Source organism: Sminthopsis crassicaudata, chromosome 2, assembly GCF_048593235.1.
Source record: "Sminthopsis crassicaudata isolate SCR6 chromosome 2, ASM4859323v1, whole genome shotgun sequence".
Lineage (NCBI taxonomy): Eukaryota > Metazoa > Chordata > Mammalia > Dasyuromorphia > Dasyuridae > Sminthopsis > Sminthopsis crassicaudata.
In genome coordinates this window covers 440973001-440995256 of record NC_133618.1, presented here as the reverse complement: position 1 = coordinate 440995256, position 22256 = coordinate 440973001, and the positions used below count along the sequence as shown (strand labels likewise).

The following is a 22256-nucleotide window of genomic DNA, read 5'->3' as shown; positions in this document are numbered from 1 at the left end:
GTTTTTCTAATTATATGTACAGATAATTTTCAACATTTATTATAAACTTGATTTTCATTTTTTTCTCTCTCCTAAGGACAGCAAGCTATCTGATACAGTTATACATGTACAATTATATTAAATATTCCTAAGACTTACATGAACTGATGCTAAGTGAGTAGATCCAAGAAAACATTGTACACAGCAGCAAGATTGTGTGATGATCGAGGCAATTCAGGCTAATTCCAATAAACAGATGTGATAGAGAAAGCCATCTGCATCCAGAGAAAGGACTATGGGGACTGAATGTGGGTCATCACAACATAATATTTTTACCTTTGTTGTTTGCTTGGGATTTTTGTTTTTTTCATTTTGATCTGATTTTCCTTGTACAGCATAAGGAATATGGAAACACGATTAAAAGAATTGCATATTTTTAGCCCATATGGGATTTCTTGTTATCTTGGGGAGGGGAGAGGGGGAAGGAGAGAGAGATAAATTTGTAACACAAGGTTTTGCAAAGTTGAATGTTGAAAACTATCTTTGCACATATTTAAAAAAAAATACAACTAAAATTTTTAAAAAGTTTTTAAATATTTCCACATTAGTCGTGTTGTAAAAGAAAAATCAGAGCATCAGGGAAAACCCATGAGAAAGAAATGTTTTTAAAAAGTGAATATGCTTCAGTCTGCATTAGATTCCATAGTTCTTTCTCTGTATATGGATAGCATTTTCCATCACAAGTCTCTTGGAATTGTCTCAGATTATTATATTGCTGAGAAGACCAAAGTCTTATCAAAATTGATAATTACATAATGCTTCTGTTACTATGTACTAGTTCTGCTCATCTCACTCAAAATCAATTCCCATAAGAAAGACTGTCCAGGATTTTCTGAAATCAGCCTGCTCATCATTTCTTACAGCACAATAGTACTCCATTATATTCATATAACACACCTTGTTCAGCCATTCTCCAATTGATGGATATCCCCTCAATTTCTGGTTCTTTGCCACCATAAAAAAGCTGCTACAGACATTTTTGTACACAAGGGTCCTTTTACCTTTTTATGATCTCTTTAAGTGAATATAGCTTTATTTACTGTTATCTCATTTTGCTCCATACAACTCTTTAATAAAGGTTAGATGACTTGCCCAGTCTCGTAATTAGTAATAGGTCTGAGGTAGAATTTGAATCCAGGGCTTCCTGATTCCAAGAACATCTTTCCACTATACCACCTAGTTTCCAGTAATAGTATATAGATGTATACAAGGTTTTGCAAGGGTGAATGTTGAAAACTATCGCATATATTTTGGAAATAAAAAGCTATTTTTAAAAAATAGTATATAGACTCGACAGGAATAAAAATTTTTGTTTTGAGACCTAAAAAGGTTTCTATTTTTATTTTATGTTGGCCAAAACTAAAGTCTGGTATCCCAATTCTTCCAATTGTGCTTTTTTCCTTTAGGCCATATTGCTTTCTAGCTTACTTTTGTTCTAAAAGAAACTAGTCTAAAATCATGAAATAAGTTGCTTTGGGCTCAGAAAAGAATGATGCTTTCTCCTCTAGAACAGGAACTCGTTGGTGCTTCTTACGCTGTGTGCTGTCGTCAGAGGAAACCAGTGGTTCTAAGAACCACCAAGTCTGCAATGTCAACTAAAGACTCAAAGGAATCCTTCACCATTTCCTATCATACATCTTGAAAGGAGACTTTTAGGGGCTTACACAAGGTCTTGGGCTCCCAGACCAGAAGGATCAGGCTTAAAGGGTCTTCCCAGACTCAGATCCACAAGAAGCTATCTGGACACGGGGGGTGCCACAAACTATCCCAGTGTGGGGCATTCCAGACATGTTCCAGCGAACTAGCAAAATCTGATAACCCAGGGTAAAGACCCTGAAGGTTCACCCAGCCGGGAGGGAGGAACAGGCCCACCCACACCCTCTAGCACCTGGTTGAGACCTGCTCAACACTCTGACAATGAAATCCTGGTAAGTGCATTTGGTTTGGATTATCACATCAAAATGAGGAGGGGTGGAAAGGTATTGATTCCTTAGAATAGCCACATTTGATTTAAATGATGGTTTCTAGTTTCCTACGGAGGGCTGGAGGAGGAAGTCACATTCTTCAAACTTCAACAGATGGACTAGCCATGGAGTCCCTGCCAGGGGAACACCAGGGAGGTGTGTGATGGAGGTCCCCGAATCCAAGTTCTGAGGTTTCCTAGGATCTGGGACAGCAGTTCCCAGGAGGCGCTAATTATTTTTTGGCCAACAGCAAACATTTGTTGAGTGCCTGCTGTGTGTAGGGTACTGTTTGCATGCTGGAGGAGGTACAAAATTCCCTAGCCCTCATGGAACTTACAATCTAGAAGGAGCTAAGATAAGCAGTAACAGTAGACAAAATGGCACAAATGCAGCTGAAATTTGCAAAGTAGCACACAGCGAGAAATATGGGAAGATCAGTAGAGAGGTTCCGGGAAGGTTTCTTGAAGGAGATGGTGTATAAATTTGACTTCACGTTCAGTCAGAGATGTATACATGGAGATTGCATAGTGGACACAGGGTACAGCGCGAGCAAAGGCTCAGATGGCCTAGTTAGGAATTAGTTACCCATTTTGGGTGGAAAAGAGAATACTATGACTAGAAAGGAAGTATAACCCCAGATTGTGGAGAGTCTTTGTTGGACACAGAAATGTGAAATTTGCTGATAAAATTAATGGTAAAGCAGCTGACTAGAAAGAGGCACTGAGATTTTTGAGTTTTTTAAACAGATGTATGCATAAGAATGCCTATTCTGGCAGTATTAGCAAATACGGAATAAAGAAGAGAAAAAGAAAAATATTAGTCTGGGGTCTGTTGAATCATTCTGGGACTCAAATGGGCTTGGAAGATATGAATTTAAACTGTAGAATCAACAGGATTTGGTAACTAGATTTGATTCAATTCCGCTAAACACTTATTAAGCACCTACTGTGTGCTAGGTATTGTACCAGGTAGAAAGGTTGCAAACACAAAAAACAACCACTCCCTGTCCTTAGAAAGTCTATTTGTAACAATGCATACAAAAGTAAAAATTAAATATTAAAACATGTACGGCGTAAATACTCATGGGTTTTGTTTTTGGACAGGCAAGTAGAGTAGCTGCTAAGAGATTAAGGAAAGGAGGTGACATTTGAATTGAGCCTTAAAGGGATCTTGGAATTTCAAGAGCCAGGTGAGAAGGGAACAGCCCATGCAAAGCCCACCACCCAGAGACAGAAGGGGCACTATCATGCACAGGGATAGTTAAGTTCCAGTATGGCTAAAACATAAATTGGGGGGAGGGGTTAAAATGTAAAAATGAGCTAGAAGGAAAAGCCAATCAATCCAGTTTCTCTGCCAGGAAAATGGTGAAATGGGGTCAGCAAGAGCAGGACACAACTGAAACAACTCTTGAAATAGAAAAATAAGAAGAGGGATGACCAAAGGGACAGGTCCCATGGGATATTGGAGGGGATGGGATCAAGGATGCACATAAAAAAAAAAAATCCCCTCTTCTTAAAGAGGAGGAGAGGAGCTATGGACACAAGGTGGAGGAGTGGAGAAAAGATACTTGAGCTAAGCCTCCACTTTGTGGTGGAGAGAGGAGATTTGAAGTAACAGGTATAGGAAGCAATTGGATTACAATCAATCGGGTGAAACATGGAATCAAAGATAAGCCCGTGGCAGTTGTCATGGAAGACCAGTAAATCACAGTGTCTTAAAGAAAAGTAACAAAGTCAAAAAGAAGAGGAGTTTCAAGGGGAGAAAATGAATTCTATTCTGGGTTTCTTGAGTTTGACATTATGAGACTCAGCTTGGTTCTTTGGAAAGCATGCTAAGAGGAGGCTGTGAAGAAAAAGGTTTGTGGAGTCAGAGGACCCACATTCATATTTCAGCTCCCATATGTTCCTGAAGAAATAAAATTATCCCTTCCACATCATGGGACTTAGGGGCACAGCACCCCCGAGATCTGGAAAATCCACGTAAAAACTTTGACCCCCCCCTTTATGCCAGAAACAAAGTCTGATATTCTTTCTTTAATGGGATATTTATGGTACCTTAGTGTAAAATTTGGGTTATTTGATGATAAGCTTTATGTCATTTCTGGCTTCTATAAAACTCCAAAAAAAAATCCCATTTAATTTATACTAACCTGCAATGTGGAAAGTCTTGATGTGGAAGCAATAACTGTAGTCATTCTACTTCTCCATGTTTATCTGTAAAATGAGAGAACTGAATAAATGGCTTCATAGGACCCTCTGAATCTATGATCCTAGAACCTGAGAGATCCAAGTGAAAATAGGAGCACACAAAATATTCCTGACCCTCCTTTAGGGGTCTTAACTTTGAAGAGGTTTGGTGGCAGGAACAGAGGCAGCTCAACCTGGCAGCAAAAATGAGTGCTCACATTTTGTGCATCCTCCAGAAAAAGTGAATTACTTGTCCCTCCTAAGATCATGAGCAGCCAGGTGGTGCAATGGATAGAGCACGGGGCCTGAGTCATGATTTCAAATCCAGCCTCAGACACTATCTGTAAGACCCCAGGCAAGATACTTCATCTTATTTGTCTCAATTTCCTCATCTGTAAAATGAGCTGAAGAATGAAATAGCAAGCCACTTCAGTGTTTTTGCCAAGAAAACACCAAATGAGGTCATGAAGAGTCAGACATGATGGAAACGACTGAACTATAAGATAACTAAGGGTCTCACTCTCTATGAGCCTGAACTCAACTATTTAAAAAAATTATTTTATGTATTATTATTATGTATCATTTTAATACACTCTGCTTTATGAATCATGTTGGGAGAGAAAAATCAGAGCAAAAGGGAAAAGCCATAGAAGAGAAAAAAAAAAAAAAATCGAAAAGAAGTGAACATAGCATGTGTTGATTTACATTCAGTTTCCTTAGTTCTTTTTCTGGATGCAGATGGCATTTTCCATCCAAAGTCTACTGGGATTGCTTGGGATCATGGAACCACTGAGAACAATCAACTCACAGCTGATCATCGCACATTCTTGCTGTTATTTTGTACAATGATCTCCTGGTTCTGCTTGTTTCATTCAGTATCAGTTCGTGTAAATCTTTCCAGTCCTTTCTAAAATTAATTTGTTCATCATTTTTTATAGAATAACAATATCCCATTACCTTCATATACCACAACTTGTTCAGCCATTCCCCAACTGATGGACATCTCATGTTCCAGTTCTTTGCTACCACAAAAAGAGCCGCTACAAACATTTTTGCACATGTGGGTCCTTTCCCTTCCCTTATGATTTCCTTGGGATACAGACCCAATAATGGCACTGCTGGGTCAAAGACTATGAGCAGTTTTATAGCCCTCTGGGCATATGAATTCAACAATTTTTGAAACAGTCTACATATAACAACACAATAAAACACAAATCCCTACAAAGTATCAGTGTGGATAGAGGAAAGCAAACTGTAAAATAATGAGTTCTAAGAATACTCTATTCTTCCATCCATAAAAGGCTACAGTTGAGGGCTTGTAGGAAAGATAAAGAAGAGGGAAGGAGAGAAGGAAAAGGAAGCATTTATTAAACACCTACTATGTGCCAGGCTCTGTGCTAAGCCCTTTATCACTATGATCCCCTTTGGAGGGAACTGGTCTCTAAGGTCCTTTCCAGCCCTAAAGTTCTGTGAGTTTTGAATCTTGCTGTTTTCTTAGCCCAATCATTCAACTTTTCTATGCCCCAATTTCCTAGAAAGGTCATATATGCAATAATGAGGATTAGACTGGAACATGTAGAACTCCCTGACCCAGCCCTGATATGGTTCCGGTGGTTTGTACTTCAAGGTTGCCTCTTCCCCAGTTGACCGACCTTTCAGTCTTTAAAAACAAATTGTTATTGATGTCTGCTGGATTTTTATACTACCATGATTTTCCCCAATACTCCCCTCCCTGTCTTAGACTGCCATCCCATATAATAACCAACAACAAAAATTAAAGAAGAAGGAGAAGAAGGGGAAATCAGCATAACTGATTGAGCAACCGTTTTAAATGCTACATATTGCTTCTGAAATGTTTAGTTTGAGAGGAAGGGAGTGAGCTAAGCTATAAGGAGGCCGCAGAGCACATTTAAGCTAAGAATTCTTAGCCTTTTTTGAGGCACGGACCTTTTTGGCAGTCAAAAAGAAATCTATGAAGTCCTCAGAACAACTCTTTAAGAAATCATAACTGATGTAGAGTATGTGATACAGAAACGACGTTTGATTTTTTTTTTCTTTTATGGGGTGTGTATAGTACCTCATTGTAAAATTTGGGTTAAATATTTGGTCATAGTCTTGTGTCATCTGCTGGCCTTTGAGTGTCATCTGTGGCTTCCACAAAACTCTCTCAAAATAACCATTTAGCTTCTTATGCTGACCTGAAATATATTGAAACTGCAATGCAGAAAAGTTTTGATAAAAGTCTTTTATTAGCACCCAGTATATATACACCCCATGTAGTAGAAAGAGCAACAATAACATAGTGGTCCTAAAGAAAGAATATGGCAGAAAATGATCTATAAGCACAGTTTTATTTTGTTGTTGTTGATGTCCAGAATAAAAATTCTTCTTTAGCCTTCCAGAAATTGGAAGCTAAATATTTAAAGTTTCCTTTTTAAAAAAATCATACCTGACAGGAATACAAAACTTCAGTTAGGTGTTAGTGAAAATAAAGATGTAATTTTTTCCACTTTTAAAAAAGTTCAAGGTCTCCCCCAAAATCTACTCTGATCTATGCTATTGCTTATTCTTTACAAAAGAGAAAACTGAGGCCCTCAGAGGAAAATTATTTGCCCACACACTGTTATTCACAGAACGGGGTCAAGAACTCAAATCTCCTGAAGCTCAGCTCAAGACTCTGCGTAAAACAATGTTTTGGGTGTCACTGTTCCCTTTAATATCTCTTCAGTCTTATCTCCTTTTCCAGATACTCAAAATAACCAGTCACCTCTAATCTCTCTGGACAGCTCATCATGCTTTCTCTCTATCACAACTTAACCAATTAACCAAATTAATCATTAACCAACCTTCTTTCCTAACCTTAGTTCCTGTACTTCTCAGACCCTGAAATCTAAGATGAAATTTAATGAGGTTGAATATGAAGTCTTTGGTTTAAAAAACTATCTATCTATCTATCTGTATGCATATTTGTGTTATATATATACATATACATAGGTATACATACACACAAATACACACGCGGTAAAAGTAGAGAGAGAGATCAGGAGGTTTGGGTAGGAAGAAATGTGGCCAGATCAGAATGGTAGGAAAAATACCCTGAGGCTGAGGTTTTAGTGGACTGGAAACTATGAGTCAACAGAATAAATTGGAAGCCAAAAAAAAAAAAAAGTTAATTTCGATTTTCACTACAGGAGTTCCCCACCTGAGAAACATATATCCCCAAAGAGTATAAGAATTTTTTTAAGGGGCATGGAGAATATGGGGTAAATAATTATGTTTGGTTTTTTTTTCAGTTGTATCCAACCTTTGGGGTTTTCTTGGCAAAATATTGCATTGGTTCACCATTTTCTTCTCTAACCCATTTACAGCTGAGAAAACTGAGGCAAACAAAATGAAGTGACTTGTTCAGGGTCACCCAGTAAGTATCTGAGACCAGGTTTAAACTCAGGAAAATGAATCTTCCTGATTCCAGGGCCAACACTGTATCCACTGTTACACCTAACTAGCCTAAATAATTATATTATCCTATTGAGATATTCCAAAAGTAGTAATGTTAGTGAAAAAATATTATGGGCCCAAGAAAGTTTTCTTTATGAAAAACTAATTTATTTTCTTTCTTACAAATAATAAGTTCTAGAATTTGTTTCCTTTAATGTGGAATAGAGGAAGTTTACTAAAAGCCAAGAGATATAGGAACCAAATAAATAAATAAACTTAAAAAACAGTTGAGAATCCCTGCTATATATAGCATTATCTTTATGCTGCTAATTCCAAGTTCCATATATGCAGACCTAATGTTTCTGCTGAAGCCTAGTTCTGCAAAATGCCTATTAGATTTTGTTGTCCCAAAACAGAACTAATCCTCCCACACTACCACCAAACTTTCCCCTTAACCCTTCTCTACTAATGTTAAGAGAACCACTATCATCCCAACCATCCAGTCTTCAAATCTCAATGTCAGCCTTGATTCGTCCCTCTCACCCACATGCACACTCGTGTCATTTCTACTTTCATCCCCTTTCTCTCATCTATTCCCTTCTGGACCTTCACACAGTCATAACCCTGTGTAGACCCTCATCACCTCCAGCCTGGACTATTGTAACAGCCTCCTAATTGGTTATCTGTTCCAAGTCTTTCTTCATCCCAATCCATCCTTCACTCTGCTGTCAAAGGGGTTCTCCTCAAGGGAGGGTCTGACCTCGATATGCAAACTCCAGTGGCTCCCTATTACCTTCAGGATCAAATACAGCCTTTCTGTTTGATATTCGGCAAACATTGCTTCAATAGACATTAACTAAACAGCCATTGTGTCCGTAGGGCACTGTGCTTGGACAGAGGATCAGAAGAGATTACCAAGTTTAGTATGAGAATAAGACACCAGCAAAGATCACTACAATTGTGTAACAGAAGTACAAGCAAAGTGCTTTATGAGATCCAAGGGAGAACAAAATTACCGAAAGGGAGAAATGAGAGAAGGCTTCAAAGAGAAGGCAGAATTAAGGATGAGTTTGTAGGAAGGGAAAGGAATTCTAGGCATTGCTAATATAGATAGGAGAACACAAGGCGTTTTCAGGAGACATAGAGGAAGGAAGACCTAAGTCCAAATCTTATCTCAGATACTTACTAGCTGTGTGACCCTGGACAAGTCATTTAACCCTATTTTTATCAATTTCCTCATTTGTAAAGTGAGCTAGAGAAGGAAATGGCAAAGCTCAAAATAATCTGTCCTGAAGAAGTTTGCTTCCTTCTAGGGTAGAGGAAAATGATAGTCCCCTGCTCCTAATTCCTAGTCAGATGTGTGTCTTGTGTGTCTTCCCTTCCAAAGTCCCATTTTAGAACTGGCAGAGACCAACCAGATTGTGCTGAAGAGTACAATCAGGAGAGTGAAGGGACTGGAGACTCTATAGAAAGAAGGCAAAAAAGTCAGATATATTTAGCCTGAAGAGAGAGGCTCCAGGTATACATGATGCTTATTTCCAAATATCAGAAGTTCCCTTCTTCCTGGTGGTATCTCACCTGTGCAACTCAAATGACTCCCAGGCTAACCCAGGTGGTGGTTGACAGAGGTAAAATTTGAACACGGTTCTTCTGACCTCAAGTTCAACCTTCTTCCACTGTTCCCCACTGCTCGCAAAATAATCTTTTCGAGGACTAGACTAGGTTAGGTGATGGTTGGGGCAGGAGAACAAGCCAAGTTAGGAGCTGTGATATTGATGATCCAAGTTTCTCTTTCAGATTCCTCCTCATGGCATGTTTCAGAGCCATCTGCCAAAGTACCATGGGAAGTTTGCCCAGCAGAAGGAGAACAAGCCTACATCTTCCTGGGCTCTCTGCCAGTGGCCGGGGATCCGGGCTTTTACAGGAAGGTAAAAGGCAGTCCTGCTTGGGCATCTCACCCCGGCTCCTCCTTAGTTAGTGGGGCTTTGGAAGGTATGGATCTAGAGGAAACCTCCAAACCTCATTTTATCGGGCGATTCTCAATGACTTTCCCAGCTTTTTCTGGATTCAAGGTTTGCAATAAGGAGGCAGCTAGATGGAATAGTATAGATCAACTGAGTCTGGAATCAGCAGGACATAAATTCAAATGTGACCTCGGATACTTAAGGGCTGTGTGACTCTGCACAAAACATTTAAATGTGATTGTAAGTAAAGAAATAAATTTATCAAAAAGCATCTCACTCACTAACATCTATTTGATTTTAGACAAATAATCTGACTTATCTGACTTCAGTAAAATGAAAGGGTTAGCCTCATTCCCTATCTAGCTCCAAATTAATGATACCATATGTATCCCAGAATCTTTGTGTGAGATAATACTTATCACTGGGAGACTGATTTCAGTGCAGTGAAACAGCCTTTTCTCTCTTATTTAGAAGGTGGTGACCCAAATTATTCATGAAGAAATTTATTTCTCCTTTTTTTCTCAATCTGGGCTACTTCAATCAATCAATCAATCAATGAAGGAGCATTTATTAAGTCCTATTATGCTCTAGGCACTGTACTAGGCCTTAGGGATGCACAAACAAAAATGAAACAATCTTTGTTCTCAGGGGACTAATACTATATTTCTCAGCAACAAGGTGCCCAGAACTTCAACTTCCAGAAGTCTGGGAGGAGGTTGAAGGCCCTGTATTACAGAACTGAGTTTATTATAACTGCAAGGTTTGTCTTCCAGAACAGTGTTGTCAGAATTCAAAGGGAAACCAGGAAGGGCACATGAGGTTATATAAGGATGCTGGCAAGCCACATCTTGGCTTAGGAAACCACATATTAATGTAATCTAGCTTCTATTTTATTTATTTTGTTAAAGTTTTTCCAATTACATTTTTATTTGGTTCAGTCACCTTAGGAGTTCAGCTTGGTGTTTGGCACTTCTAATTCGAAAACCATATATGTATATATGTTTACATATTTGTGTCTATATTGTCCAGGATTATTCAGGATTAAGTGACTTGCGTGGAGTCACACAGCTAGTGTCAAGTGGTTAAGACCAAATTTGAACTCAGGGCCAGTGCTCTGTACCACCTAGCTGCCCCTATAGTACCTTCTTCATAGGTTGCTATGAGAATCAGATAATCCGTGTAAAGTGCTTCTCTCCCTGATATCCGCCCATTCATTAATTTTGTAAATATTAAAGTTCCATATAAGAAGCTTGGTAAACATGGATTCAATTCCTGATTCTGCTATTTTAGAACCTGTGGTATTTTAGCAAGTAAGCTCTCAGGATGGACCTCAATGTCCTCATCTGTGGAGTGAAGTTAAACTGAATGATGTTCAAGTTTCCTTTGTGCTCCAAATCAGTAGTCTGTGATAATTTCTTCAATGTCTAAAATGTCCTAGTTCTGTAATTTACAGCTACCAGTCCGCAGCGGTTCCATTTTAAGGATAAGGAAACTGAGGTTTATTAAAAGGAAGGGATCAGTCCAAGGTCATACCGGCAATCAATGGCAGGGCTTGGACTAGAATCCAGGTCTTTCTTTTTTCTCTTCCAGAACTCTTGACTGTTCCTGACCCTCCAGATGAATGCAAGGCTATGGCTGTGGCTTTGGACAGTTTCCCAGCTGGGGAACATGGGGAGCTGGTGCTGAGACTTGGGGAGCCGCTGACCATCATCTCTGAGTAAGTCTGTCGGTAAGACTGGGACACAGAGATAAACCAGTGCTATCCATCCCTGGCTGCTTGGGCCAACTACAAAGCAAGCCAAACAGGAGATCCCCAGGAATCTCTAGGGTGACTCTGTTGCCAAACAAAGACAGCTCACACCAAACCAACTCTTGACTCCTAGAGCCCTGCTCCCCCCACTACTACATTACATTAGACTGTTCCTTGTTGCTCAATTGGGATTAATAGGAACTCCCAAACCCTGCTCAGGGTACGTCACGTCCCTGAAGCTTCCCATCCTTGAAAAAAGTCTCAAGGGCTAATGGTGAGAGCCCTTCACTCCTGGAGAGATTCCCAAATTTATTTGGCTTAGTGCTCTGTAGCTCAGAACTCCAGACAGAAAGCAGTTCCCTAATGCTCAGCCTCCCCAGTAGCCCCAAATTCCAATGTGTGCCCAAACCATGATCTTGTAATGAGGCTTCTCCTACTGCTCTGTGGATCATTCCCAATCTCCACTCCTGGTTCTAAGAAAAGCTTTATGGCCTAGTACACAATGATCCTCTAAGTTTATGCATATCATGAGAAGGACCCATCAATCAGCAAGTATTTACTAAGGGCCTACTTTATGCCAGGTCTTGTGTCGTCCACGATAGGATACCCAAAAAGGATCCTGTCCTCAGAAAATTTGTATTCTAATCGAAGGAGACAAGAAGTTCACATACAAATTTAGATAAAATAAATATATTTAGATCTGAACTCTCAAGGAAAGAAGAGCTGGAGGAGTAAAGAGGTAGTTTCGAGGTCATTTTCCGGCTTTAGCAACCCCTGAAGCTGCAATTGCCCTACTTTGGAGAAGGGAGTTTGATGGATTTCTTTGGGTTTCAGCAATGGAGAATGGTGGAGAGTTATGTCTGAAGCCACCAACCAGGAGTTCAGTATTCCCAGCAGCCACGTGGCCAAAATCTCTCATGGGTAAGTTTTTCTCAATCTCTTAGAAAATGTCATCCTAGAAATTATGTGCACTTTCCTGGGAGAAGACAGGAAATCAAGCTGTAGTTCTGACATCAAAGCATTCTGGGACCCTGGCAAGACCGTTCTGCTCCTCTGGGCTGCCATTTCCAGGGATGATGTGGACTAGATGGTCTTTAAAGTATTTCCAGCTTTGAAATTCTGCAGTCTAATGCCCCTTCCAGATGTGACATTCTGTAGTTCTCAGGTGTCTTCCCCTTAGGGAAGCTTCCAGTGTTGGTGAGAGAGGTTTAAAATTTAGTCATTTTTTCAATATAACTACAAAGCAGATATGACACATCTTGTCATGATTCAGCTATGATATCAGACCACAAAGAGAAATCCCAACCCTGCCCCCTGTTTATTTGTCTTGGATCTTATCTCCTTTCATCTCTTCCAGGAATTTGTCATTCTCTCATTCTCACTCACCTTCAATCTCTACTTTTCGAATGGCTTACAAACCTAGTTAAGTTCCCTGCTGATCCTTTAAGAAGCTTCACTTGAAGCTGCCATCTCCTCTAGCCACTATCATCCATCCTCAGTCACCATAAGCACTCACTTCACTTGGTCATCACTCACTCAATCCTTGACTCCTTACAATCTAGTCTCCTGAAACAACTCTTTCAAAAATCACCAGTGATTTTTTTTACTGATCAAGTTGAAGACTTATCTTCTTTGATGTCTTCACAACGTTTGATACAGTTGATCGTCCCCTCTTCCTGAATATTCTTTCCTTTCTTGGATATTGCCACATTGTTCTCTCTCTTGTTTTTCCTCTTCTGTGTGACTTTCTCCATCTCCCTTGCTAGGTTTTTACCCATCTTCTACTCCCTAATAGCTGAGATTTCTTTTTTTCCTGGGTCTTCTCTTCCTTCTTTTGCATTCCCCCTTGGAGTGCCCATAAGGTCCCATGGATTCTCTTGTTATCATGAGAAGATGACTTACATGTCTATATTGCCAATCATTTTTTTTCTCACCTCTCGTCTTACACCTCCAGTTGTTTGATGAATAGTTTGCATCTGGATGCCCCATAAGAATACAGATAAAGACTGGATCTGTGATCTCATTGACATTTTTTGATCCATTTCCTATTTATTTTTGCTTTAATCGCTAGTTTGAATAGGTCAGGTAGTATCTGCTTTAACTGAACACGAAATTTTCTCATCTTTAATTGAACACCATATCTTCTCATCTTTAATTTTTCTTCTAATTTGGTACTGATTTTGTTATCTATTATAAGAAAGCAGTAGTCTAAATATCCAAAGACAGCTCATTAGAAATGACTCCCGGATTGGTATCTAGTTATTAAATGACAAGATTCTATTAATAGAATTAGTCTGAGTAAGACAACCTTAGGCTCAAAATCCATGATGCTATATGATTAACATCATTTCCAAAAATATTAGATTTTTCACTACATTCAATGTCCTCTTTTTCTTTTATTTATTTTTAAATTGCCTTTTTTTAATTAAAGCTTTTTATTTTCAAATTATATGCATGAATAAATTTTCAACATTAATCCTTGCAAAACCTTGTGTTCTAGTTTTTCCCTCTTTTCTGCCCATTCCCCTCCCCAGATGGCAAATAATCCAATATATGTTTTATCAACATGATAAAAATGTATGATAAATCCAATAGATGCATACATATTTATACAATTATCTTGCTGTATAAGAAAAATCAAATCAAAAAGGAAAAAATGAGAAAGAAAATAAAATGCAAACAAACAACAATAAAAAAAAGTGAAAATTCTACGTTGTGATCCACACTCAGTTCCCACAATCTTTTCTCTGGGTATAGATGGCTCTCTTCATCACAAGATCATTGGAACTGATCTGAATCATCTCACTGCACCAACTTTCTTTCAAAAGAAAGTATATACTTTATACAGGTATAAAAGCTTCATTGTATATTAGGTATATAACTGGTCCTAAACTATATGTGTTCCAGTTTATTTTCACTACATCCTCCTATGGACTTTTGCACTGAAGCCACAGAGTTTTATAGGATATATTCATTTCATCTGGAGGGTTTATAGAATTTCTCTACCACCTTATCCTCTGCAACAATTACTAGTGGCCAAAATTGCATTTACTTTCATGGTGGTGTTTTTTTTAACTTATCCTCATGATCAATGCAGGATGAGGTAGCTAAGCATCCCATGTTTCTTGTTACCTGTTAGATTTCCAATGAGACCAACTCTGCCAACTCTTTTACTTCTCCAAAGAAAATCTGTACATTGGATTTAGCTGCAACTTCCTCATTTCTTGGGGTTTCCTATAGTAAGAATATCCGTACTGGTGTGATTTAGTTCCTCCAATACCATATTGACTCATTGGTCAGTGGTAAAGGACCGTTAGAGTGCCAATGGCTGAATTAATATTTTATTTTTTTAAAGGTTTTTAATAGTATTTTATTTTTCCAAATGCATGCATATATTCACCTTTACAAAATCTTGTGTTCAAAATTTCTCTCTCTCTCCTCCCCCTTCTCGGCTTTCCAAGATAGCAAATGATCTGATATAGGTTAAATATATGCATGAATTATTATTTTCAGATATCTAAAAACTATATGATTACGAACACTGAGTGGCCCTTTTTTTAATCCTCTGTTCATTGTCAGGGCAAAAGTATCAGGGGATGAAGTATTTTTCTTTACTTCTTGGGTTGCCATGATCAAAAATTCGTAAAATCATATATTTTGAGCTGGAAGGCAAGTTAGAGGTCATTGCGTCTATTCCTTTTCTTTTTTTAAGTGAGGAAAAGAGACTGAAAAGTTTAGTGACTCATTCAATGTCATATAAAATAATAATAACAATTATGAATATTAATTAATATTTACACAGCATTTACTTTGTACCAGACACTGTGCTAAGCACTTTACTATTATCTCATTCAATCTTTACAACAAGCTTAGGTGCAATATTATTTCCATTTTACAGAGAGGGAACCTGAGGCAAACAGAGCTAAATGACTTACCCAACATCACACAGCTAGCAAGCTAGAAAGGAAGGACTTGAACTCCAAGCAGTCCCAACTCAATGTTCTATCCATAGCTGCCACCAAGTATCTAGCCTGCTGGCAATGAAACTCTCCATCCTTAATCAAGCTGTCCTCAGAAAATAGGATATTGTTAAGACCACAGTGAAATATTTTTTCCAGCATGGCAAAAGCTACTAGATGGAGACAGTCAGGTCCTCTGAGTGTATAGAAGAATATTTCTCTTGAAATCTACACTCAACCTTCAACTTTCCCAATCTCAAGAATTCATGTGATTTTATTAGTAACCTTATTTTCACTTTCCCACTGGTACCCATTGCACAATCATGACTACTTGAGGTAGAGAAAAGAGTGAGGAACATGTGTGTTCAAGTGTGTGGAACAGTTGGTAGTGCTTGGTATCCTATTACTGCTCTTGTTCACCCTCCCCTTGTAAAAAGCTCCCTATGCATTTGTTGCATATTCTCATCTGTTTGCCTTTAAAACTCAACTTTTTTGTTGCAATTGTATTCCCAAAATGTAGTGCATATTCTTTGGGCTCTAAGTCCAAGTGGGCAAAGTCAGTGATTCAACTTAGTGAGAAAATAGAATAATCTGTTAGTCAGAAAATAGGTGTGAACAAATGATTTATTAATCTGCAAAAAGAAAAGTATTTATACTTATTTATAATACTATAGAGTTTATTTGTTATTAAAAAATTATATTGTCTGAAATCAATGTGTTGGCTTGTTTTTTTTTCCTTGTTTTTTTTTTTTTGTTTGTTTGTTGTTTTTTTTTTGAGATGTTAGCATCAAAAATTCTAGGGAAAAAATAGGTGACAATTCTAGAGAATTCTAGGAAATAAGAACCAAAAAAAATGCTTCCATGTTACAAATTTTATTTTGCAAAACATATTTATTTCATGGCTACCATATTAGAAAAAGTGCATATTATCAGCATTAATATTTTGTTATAAAGAGCTGTATGCAGAAAAGTATATTTTTAGCAATCTCTAGCAAAAGATTTTTATTGTGGTTGTAGGAACTTAACCGCCTATTTCCCATAAGTTTGATGTATCAATATTTGTGTTTTTAACTCTGCTTTCTAGGAATGTTACCCTCAGGAAAATCTAAGATTGATTATAGTTATAATAGGCCCTTTCTAAGCTGAAAGCCATTATCCTAAGGAGTTTATGGCCTAAGTAACTAACTCAGATGAACCTAGTGGTTCAGGAGTGTCATAGTCCACTTGTGAGTTAACTTAGGCTTTTCTCTCAAATTCTCAGAAGACTCATGGAATTGTAGAGTATGAGAGCTTTAAAAGAGACCATGGTTCCCTATTTCACAACTCTATTGTAAACTATTTTACAACTCTGAAAAATGAAGCTCGGAAGCACTATCCACTGCTCCATATAGCTGCCCCACTGGGTCAGATTGGTTGTCCTGGGCACATATACAGTGGGAAGCAGGTAGGGATAGGAGAGGGAAGGGAGCAGGGAAGGCCAGTCAAGGTACGCCAAGTATCGTAGACTCAGCCTCTGAATGGATATTTGACTTTGCTTCCTCTTTTCTCAGCTGGCTCTATGAAGGCCTGAATCGAGAGAAAGCAGAGGATCTTTTGCTTCTCCCCAGCAACCACGGAGGATCCTTCCTGATCCGGGATAGTCAAACCAGGAGAGGTACAAACTATAGAGACTGAGACTGGGGCAAGACTGGGGTCCTAGTGTTGACGCTGATTTGAATTGGGCTGCAGGAGCTGAGTTACAGTGCGGTTTTTAAAGAAAAAAAATCACTTTCCTAGAGTCCAGAGTTTGACAAAGAATTCATTTTGATTCAATGAACATGTATTAAGTGCCTACTATGTGCCAGGCATTGTGCTAGACCTTGGGGATATAGCAAACAAATAAAATAACCATTGCTCTCAAAGAAATAATAATTAGAGGGAACAACACATACACAGGTAAATAAGTGAAATGATGACAATTCCAGGTTCAATCATCGGGTGGGTCCGTTTTCTTATCTTTCTTATATGGCCACGGATGCTGATCATTACCCTAGTAACCTAAACTTATATGGATTCATAGCTTTGGCTATAAGAGATTCTGACCACAGGTTATAGATGATTCAATCAAAGTCCATCTGACCATAGTGGGATTGGGGGAAACCATGACATTAGTTCTACTGAAGGTAATTAGTATAGCAACTTTATGTATAAGCATACATAACTTAATGTATAAGCATTTATTAAGTGCCTACTCTGTGTCCAACACTGTGCTATAGTTACAACCAATAAAAATAGAACTGTTTCTATCTTCAAGGAGAAAGAGAACATTTACATTAATAAGTGTAACTCTGTTTTTAAAAGCCAGTTGTATAGGACTCTCCTCATTGGTGAAGAGCAATGCTTTGCATCTGCAGAAGGGCAGGGCAGACTGGAAGAAGCAGGAATTGGAGAAAATCTCTTTTCAGTCTCTTCAGTTGCTTCTGGCTTCCAGCTTTAAAAAAAAAAAAAGATAAAGTAACTGAGGGAAAGGGAGGAAGGAAGGCACTAATTCTTGAGGAAAAGAAGGATTCTGGGAGGCAGAGGTGATGAGGGAATGTATTCCAGTCAGGGATTAATTACAGGCCAAAGGTATGGATGGAGTGGGAGACAGAGTGCTGTATTTAGGAGATAGCAAGAAGGTTGTATTAACTACACTAAAGATGTGGAAAGGAGAAAACATATATAACAAGACTACAAAGGTAATTGTTTATATTTGATGTAAGATATCAGTGACTTCCTTGAGTATATTCTAGGTCTGATTCTAAGGTTTAGTGTGACTTTAAGTTTTCTCATCTTTCTGTTTTTGTTTTCCCATCTGTAGGATAAGAATAGACAAAGACTAGATGAGCCTACCCAGATTGAAGGATCTTCTGCTGCATTTGCCCCCACATCACATTAGTACCAAAGGGCCTGACCCATTTAAGCCACCATGATTTGAGGTTATAAAGGTCAAATCTCAATTATCCTGGCTCCTTCCTTCTCCCTCATAAGAGAACAAAGATGAAACTCCATGCTTCCTTTGGAGTAGTACAGGAGGATGAAGTTGAAGTCCTACCTTATGTGGATTTGAGGTTTCATTGTTGATTTTTTTAAGTGAGCCAGAAACCTTCAGAAAGATCCAAAATCATCCCCCCCCCCTTTTTTTTTTAAACAAATAAACTTTTCACAGGATAAAAAGAAAATAAAGAATAGAGGAAAGATACTGGAATTGAGAGGTTGGGAAAAGCTTCTAGTAGAAGATAGGATTCTAGTTGGGACTTAAAGGAAGTTAGGGAAGCCAGGAGGAAGAGATAAAAAGAGCATTCTAGACATGGGGGACACCAGAGAAAATGCCTAGAGCCAAAGATGGAATACAGAGCATAATGGGAGTGGGGATATAGGAGAGATGTTGCAAAGGTGAAGTCGACAGGCCTTGATGGAGGCTAAGAGGCAGAGAGGAGTCCAGAATGACTCTTAGGTTTCAAGCCTGAGAAACTGGAAGGATGATGTCCTCTACAGTAATAAGAAAGGTGGGGAGGGTTTAGGGGAAATTTAATGAGTAGTTTTGGACATATTGAGTATAAGGTCTCTGCTGGACATCTGGTTTGAGATATCTAAAAGGCAATTGGATATGTGAGATTGGAGATGAGCAGAGAGGCAGGGGCAGGAAAGGTAGATTTGAGAATCATCAGCACAAAGTAAATCCAAGAGGAGCTTAGACTCCAATGTGAAATAGAATGGCCAGAGAAGAACAGGCCCGTGACAGAACCTCTATGATTAGAGAAGGCCAGGATACAGCCAAGGACACAGAGAAGGAGAACCAGGGGAGGGGGGAGTCCTGAAGACCTGGAGAGAGTAAGCAAGGTGTCAAAGGACATCAAAGGGGTCAAGGAGAATGAAGATGGAGAAAAAACTGGTAGAAGAAGCTTCTACCTACAAAGTTCCCTAGACTGATGAAATCACAGATCCAGCTCCCTTCTCAACCTTCTCAAAATTATAATGCCTTTTTAATTTTTTAAGCTACTATATCACTTTTGCTGCCCCCAGAGTCTTTTCAACTGGCTCTCCTAAACCTGTATTTGTTTAATTGATTTTTTAAATCTATATGCCACACATTTACCTTTGTCCCCAGATTTAAAAAGTCTACTTTCTTGGGCTATCTGTATTCTAATGGAGAATTGAAGAGCCTAAAGTTTTCTGGCCCCAAAAGAATGATTCTCTGCAGAAATTTGAAGTTCCAGGAGAAGGTGGGGCAGAAAGAGCTAGTTGGCACTGAGCTTAGAGTCAGGAAGACCTAAATTCAATCCAACCTCAGACATTTATTAGCCATGTGACCCCAGGCAAATCATTTAACTTATGGACTTCCCAAGTTCATTGTGAGTGAGATAATATTTACAAAATGCCCAGTACATAGCAAGCACATACATGCTAGCTATATTAGTTTTTTATATTTGGGGATTGGGGCACTTTAGATTATATCACTTACTTTGCCATCGAAAGCCAATCCTTCTTTGATAAATGGACTTATTTTTATTTTCTGCTTCAATTCCATTCCTCACCCCACCAAATCTTTTTTTTTTTTTTTTTTTTTTTTTTTTAACCTGCTGTTTTACAGTTCAGGTATAGGAGGACAATCCTTGTCTATTTAAATATCAACAACTTTCTTGCCAGGTTAGGGGCCCTGGAGGAGATGGGACTGCGCAGCTAGGGGAGTGGGGGCGGAGGCTGGGGAGAGAAGTAAGAAAGTGTATGCGCCTGGGGACCAATCACTATACAAACAGGAAACCGCAGGGCTCCTCTAGCTGAGATCCCAGGTGCCACCAACGAGAGATAAGGGCCCACAGATGGTCCCCAGGCAGAGATGGAGCCCCTGGAAGGAGAGATGAGAAAGTACCATAGCTTGGACACACACAAAGTTCAGAACCCTGGCTTGCTTCACTTTGTCAGACAAACGTACTGGGCCCCCGCCTTGGTCCGTGACACCGCAGGGACAGTTTCCAGAAGCTGTGCCCTCGTCACCCTCTCCCCAGTGACCTCAGAATTTAGAGCCAACCTCATGTACCATCAGTACCACACGCAGATTCAGCCCAGACTGCTGCAAGGTCCTGCGGGCTATAATCCCTGCCCTCACAAGCTAGTTGGAGATGGGAAAGAAACATGAAATCATATTGGATCTGGGAAAACTGAGATGGAGAAATGCAGAGTGAAGTACGCAGACCTGGGAAAATAATGTGCCGTGATCCCTATGATGTAAGTGGAAAGAACAGCAACAGTAACACAATTAAAACCGAATGCATTTTAATGGTCAAGCTGTCCAACAAAACCATGATCAGAGAAGGCGTCTTTTTGTTCTTTTTGACTTCTTTGTAGCCCTCAGGGACTATGGATATGGAATATTGCCTATAATGTTAGATTTTGCTTTAGTGTTTTTCCTTCTTTTTGTTTTATTCTTTGTTTTAAGGGATGACTCTTGGAGGAAGCAAAAGGAAGTATTAGGAAATGTAAATGATGAAAGATATCAATACAAATTCTTTTCTTTCTTTTTTTCTTTTTTAAACATGCCAGGCTTTCCCCAGCATAAATGCCATAGGAATGAAAGGGGAGGGATTGCTTAAGGCTCAGGAAAGGTTTCATGGAAAGGACAGGATTTGATCTGGGCCTCAAAAGGGGTGGCCATTAAATAGTTAATAAGAACTTGAGAGGCAGCTCGGTCAGGAATAAGGAAGTGGTAGACCTCCCATCCTATTTCCTTGTTAGACCACATCTGTTCACAGATCCAGAGCTAAAATGATCTTAGAGACTACCTAGTACAACACTTCTCATTTTACAGATGAAGAATGATGAGGTTTTGTAAAACTGCTACAAACAAGTTCAACATGATTGTAGGTGTGTAACCTATATCAAATGGCTTTCTATCTAAGGCAGTGGGGAGGGAAAGAGGAAAAAATGGAAGTCAAAATCTTAAAGATAAATTTTGGTCTTGAAATAAATGACATGCAGGGGAATCTTAGAGTTAAAATATAACTTCAACCAATTAGACTTCAAATTGTTGTTAAGAGCGATTGGAATAATTCACAGCTCCACCAATAATGTATTAGTATATTTCTCTTCCTGCAGATGAATGTTTTTAGAAATGAAGGGCTAGATAAAATACCAGCCCTGAAGTCAGGAAGACGAGTTCAAAATTGGTTTCAGACACTAGCTGTGTGACCCTGGGCAAATCACTTAACCCTAATTGCCCCTCAAAAATAAATAAGATTGAGAAATGAAGGTATAGCTCTTTTCCAAACACAAGATGTTGTGCCCAACTGATCACTTACTGCTAAATTTTAAAAATTCAAAGTTGTCAATTCAATTTAATCATAGAAAATTAAAAAGTATTTGTTGAATCAAGTTGGCCCTGACAACTTGAAAGTTTAAGCAGGACAAACCAAATTGAAAAAAAATCAATTTTTTTTCCTAAAATTGAGACCAGTCTTTTGCTTGGAATTTTATAAAGCCACACAATGGAAAATTATAACAGTAAAAATCTGAAAGGGAAATCTGAAAATGAAGAGGTAGTATCTTTTTAAAATAATAGTATTTTCCCCCAATTATTTATCTTTGTAAGATTTTGACTTCCATTTTTTTCTCCTTCCCTTCTTCCCCTTCCCATTGCCTTAGAAAGAAAGTCATTTGATATAGGTTATACACCTACAATCATGTTAAACTTATTTGGTCCGAATACAATTCTTCCTTTGCAACAACAACAACAAAATTCGGTTCTGTGTGTGTATATATATATATATATATATATTATATATATAGTACCTAGGATATACTATAAGATATTTAATATGTATGGGAATGCCTGCCATCTAGGGGAGGGGATGGAGGGAAGGAGGGGAAAAATTCGGAACAGAAGGGAGTACAAGGGATAATGTTGTTAAAAAAAAAAAAAAATTACCTATGCATATGTA

General features: G+C 38.6%; 1 protein-coding gene across 2 annotated transcripts in view; it reads left to right on the top strand.

Annotated features, from left to right (window-relative positions):
- The first annotated feature begins 470 nt into the window (after positions 1 to 470).
- The window catches only part of SLA2 (Src like adaptor 2), a 26448-nt gene continuing 4662 nt past the window's right edge, over positions 471 to 22256 (top strand). The window contains exons 1-5 of one of the 2 annotated variants that reach the window (XM_074292574.1): positions 471 to 1967; positions 9425 to 9555; positions 11182 to 11308; positions 12176 to 12262; positions 16851 to 16954. In XM_074292574.1, coding sequence (XP_074148675.1) covers positions 9435 to 9555; positions 11182 to 11308; positions 12176 to 12262; positions 16851 to 16954 — 439 coding nt within the window. In that variant the 5' untranslated portion in view covers positions 471 to 1967; positions 9425 to 9434. The remainder of the gene's footprint in view (positions 1968 to 9424; positions 9556 to 11181; positions 11309 to 12175; positions 12263 to 16850; positions 16955 to 22256) is intronic. The other variant, XM_074292576.1, reaches the window with a different exon arrangement.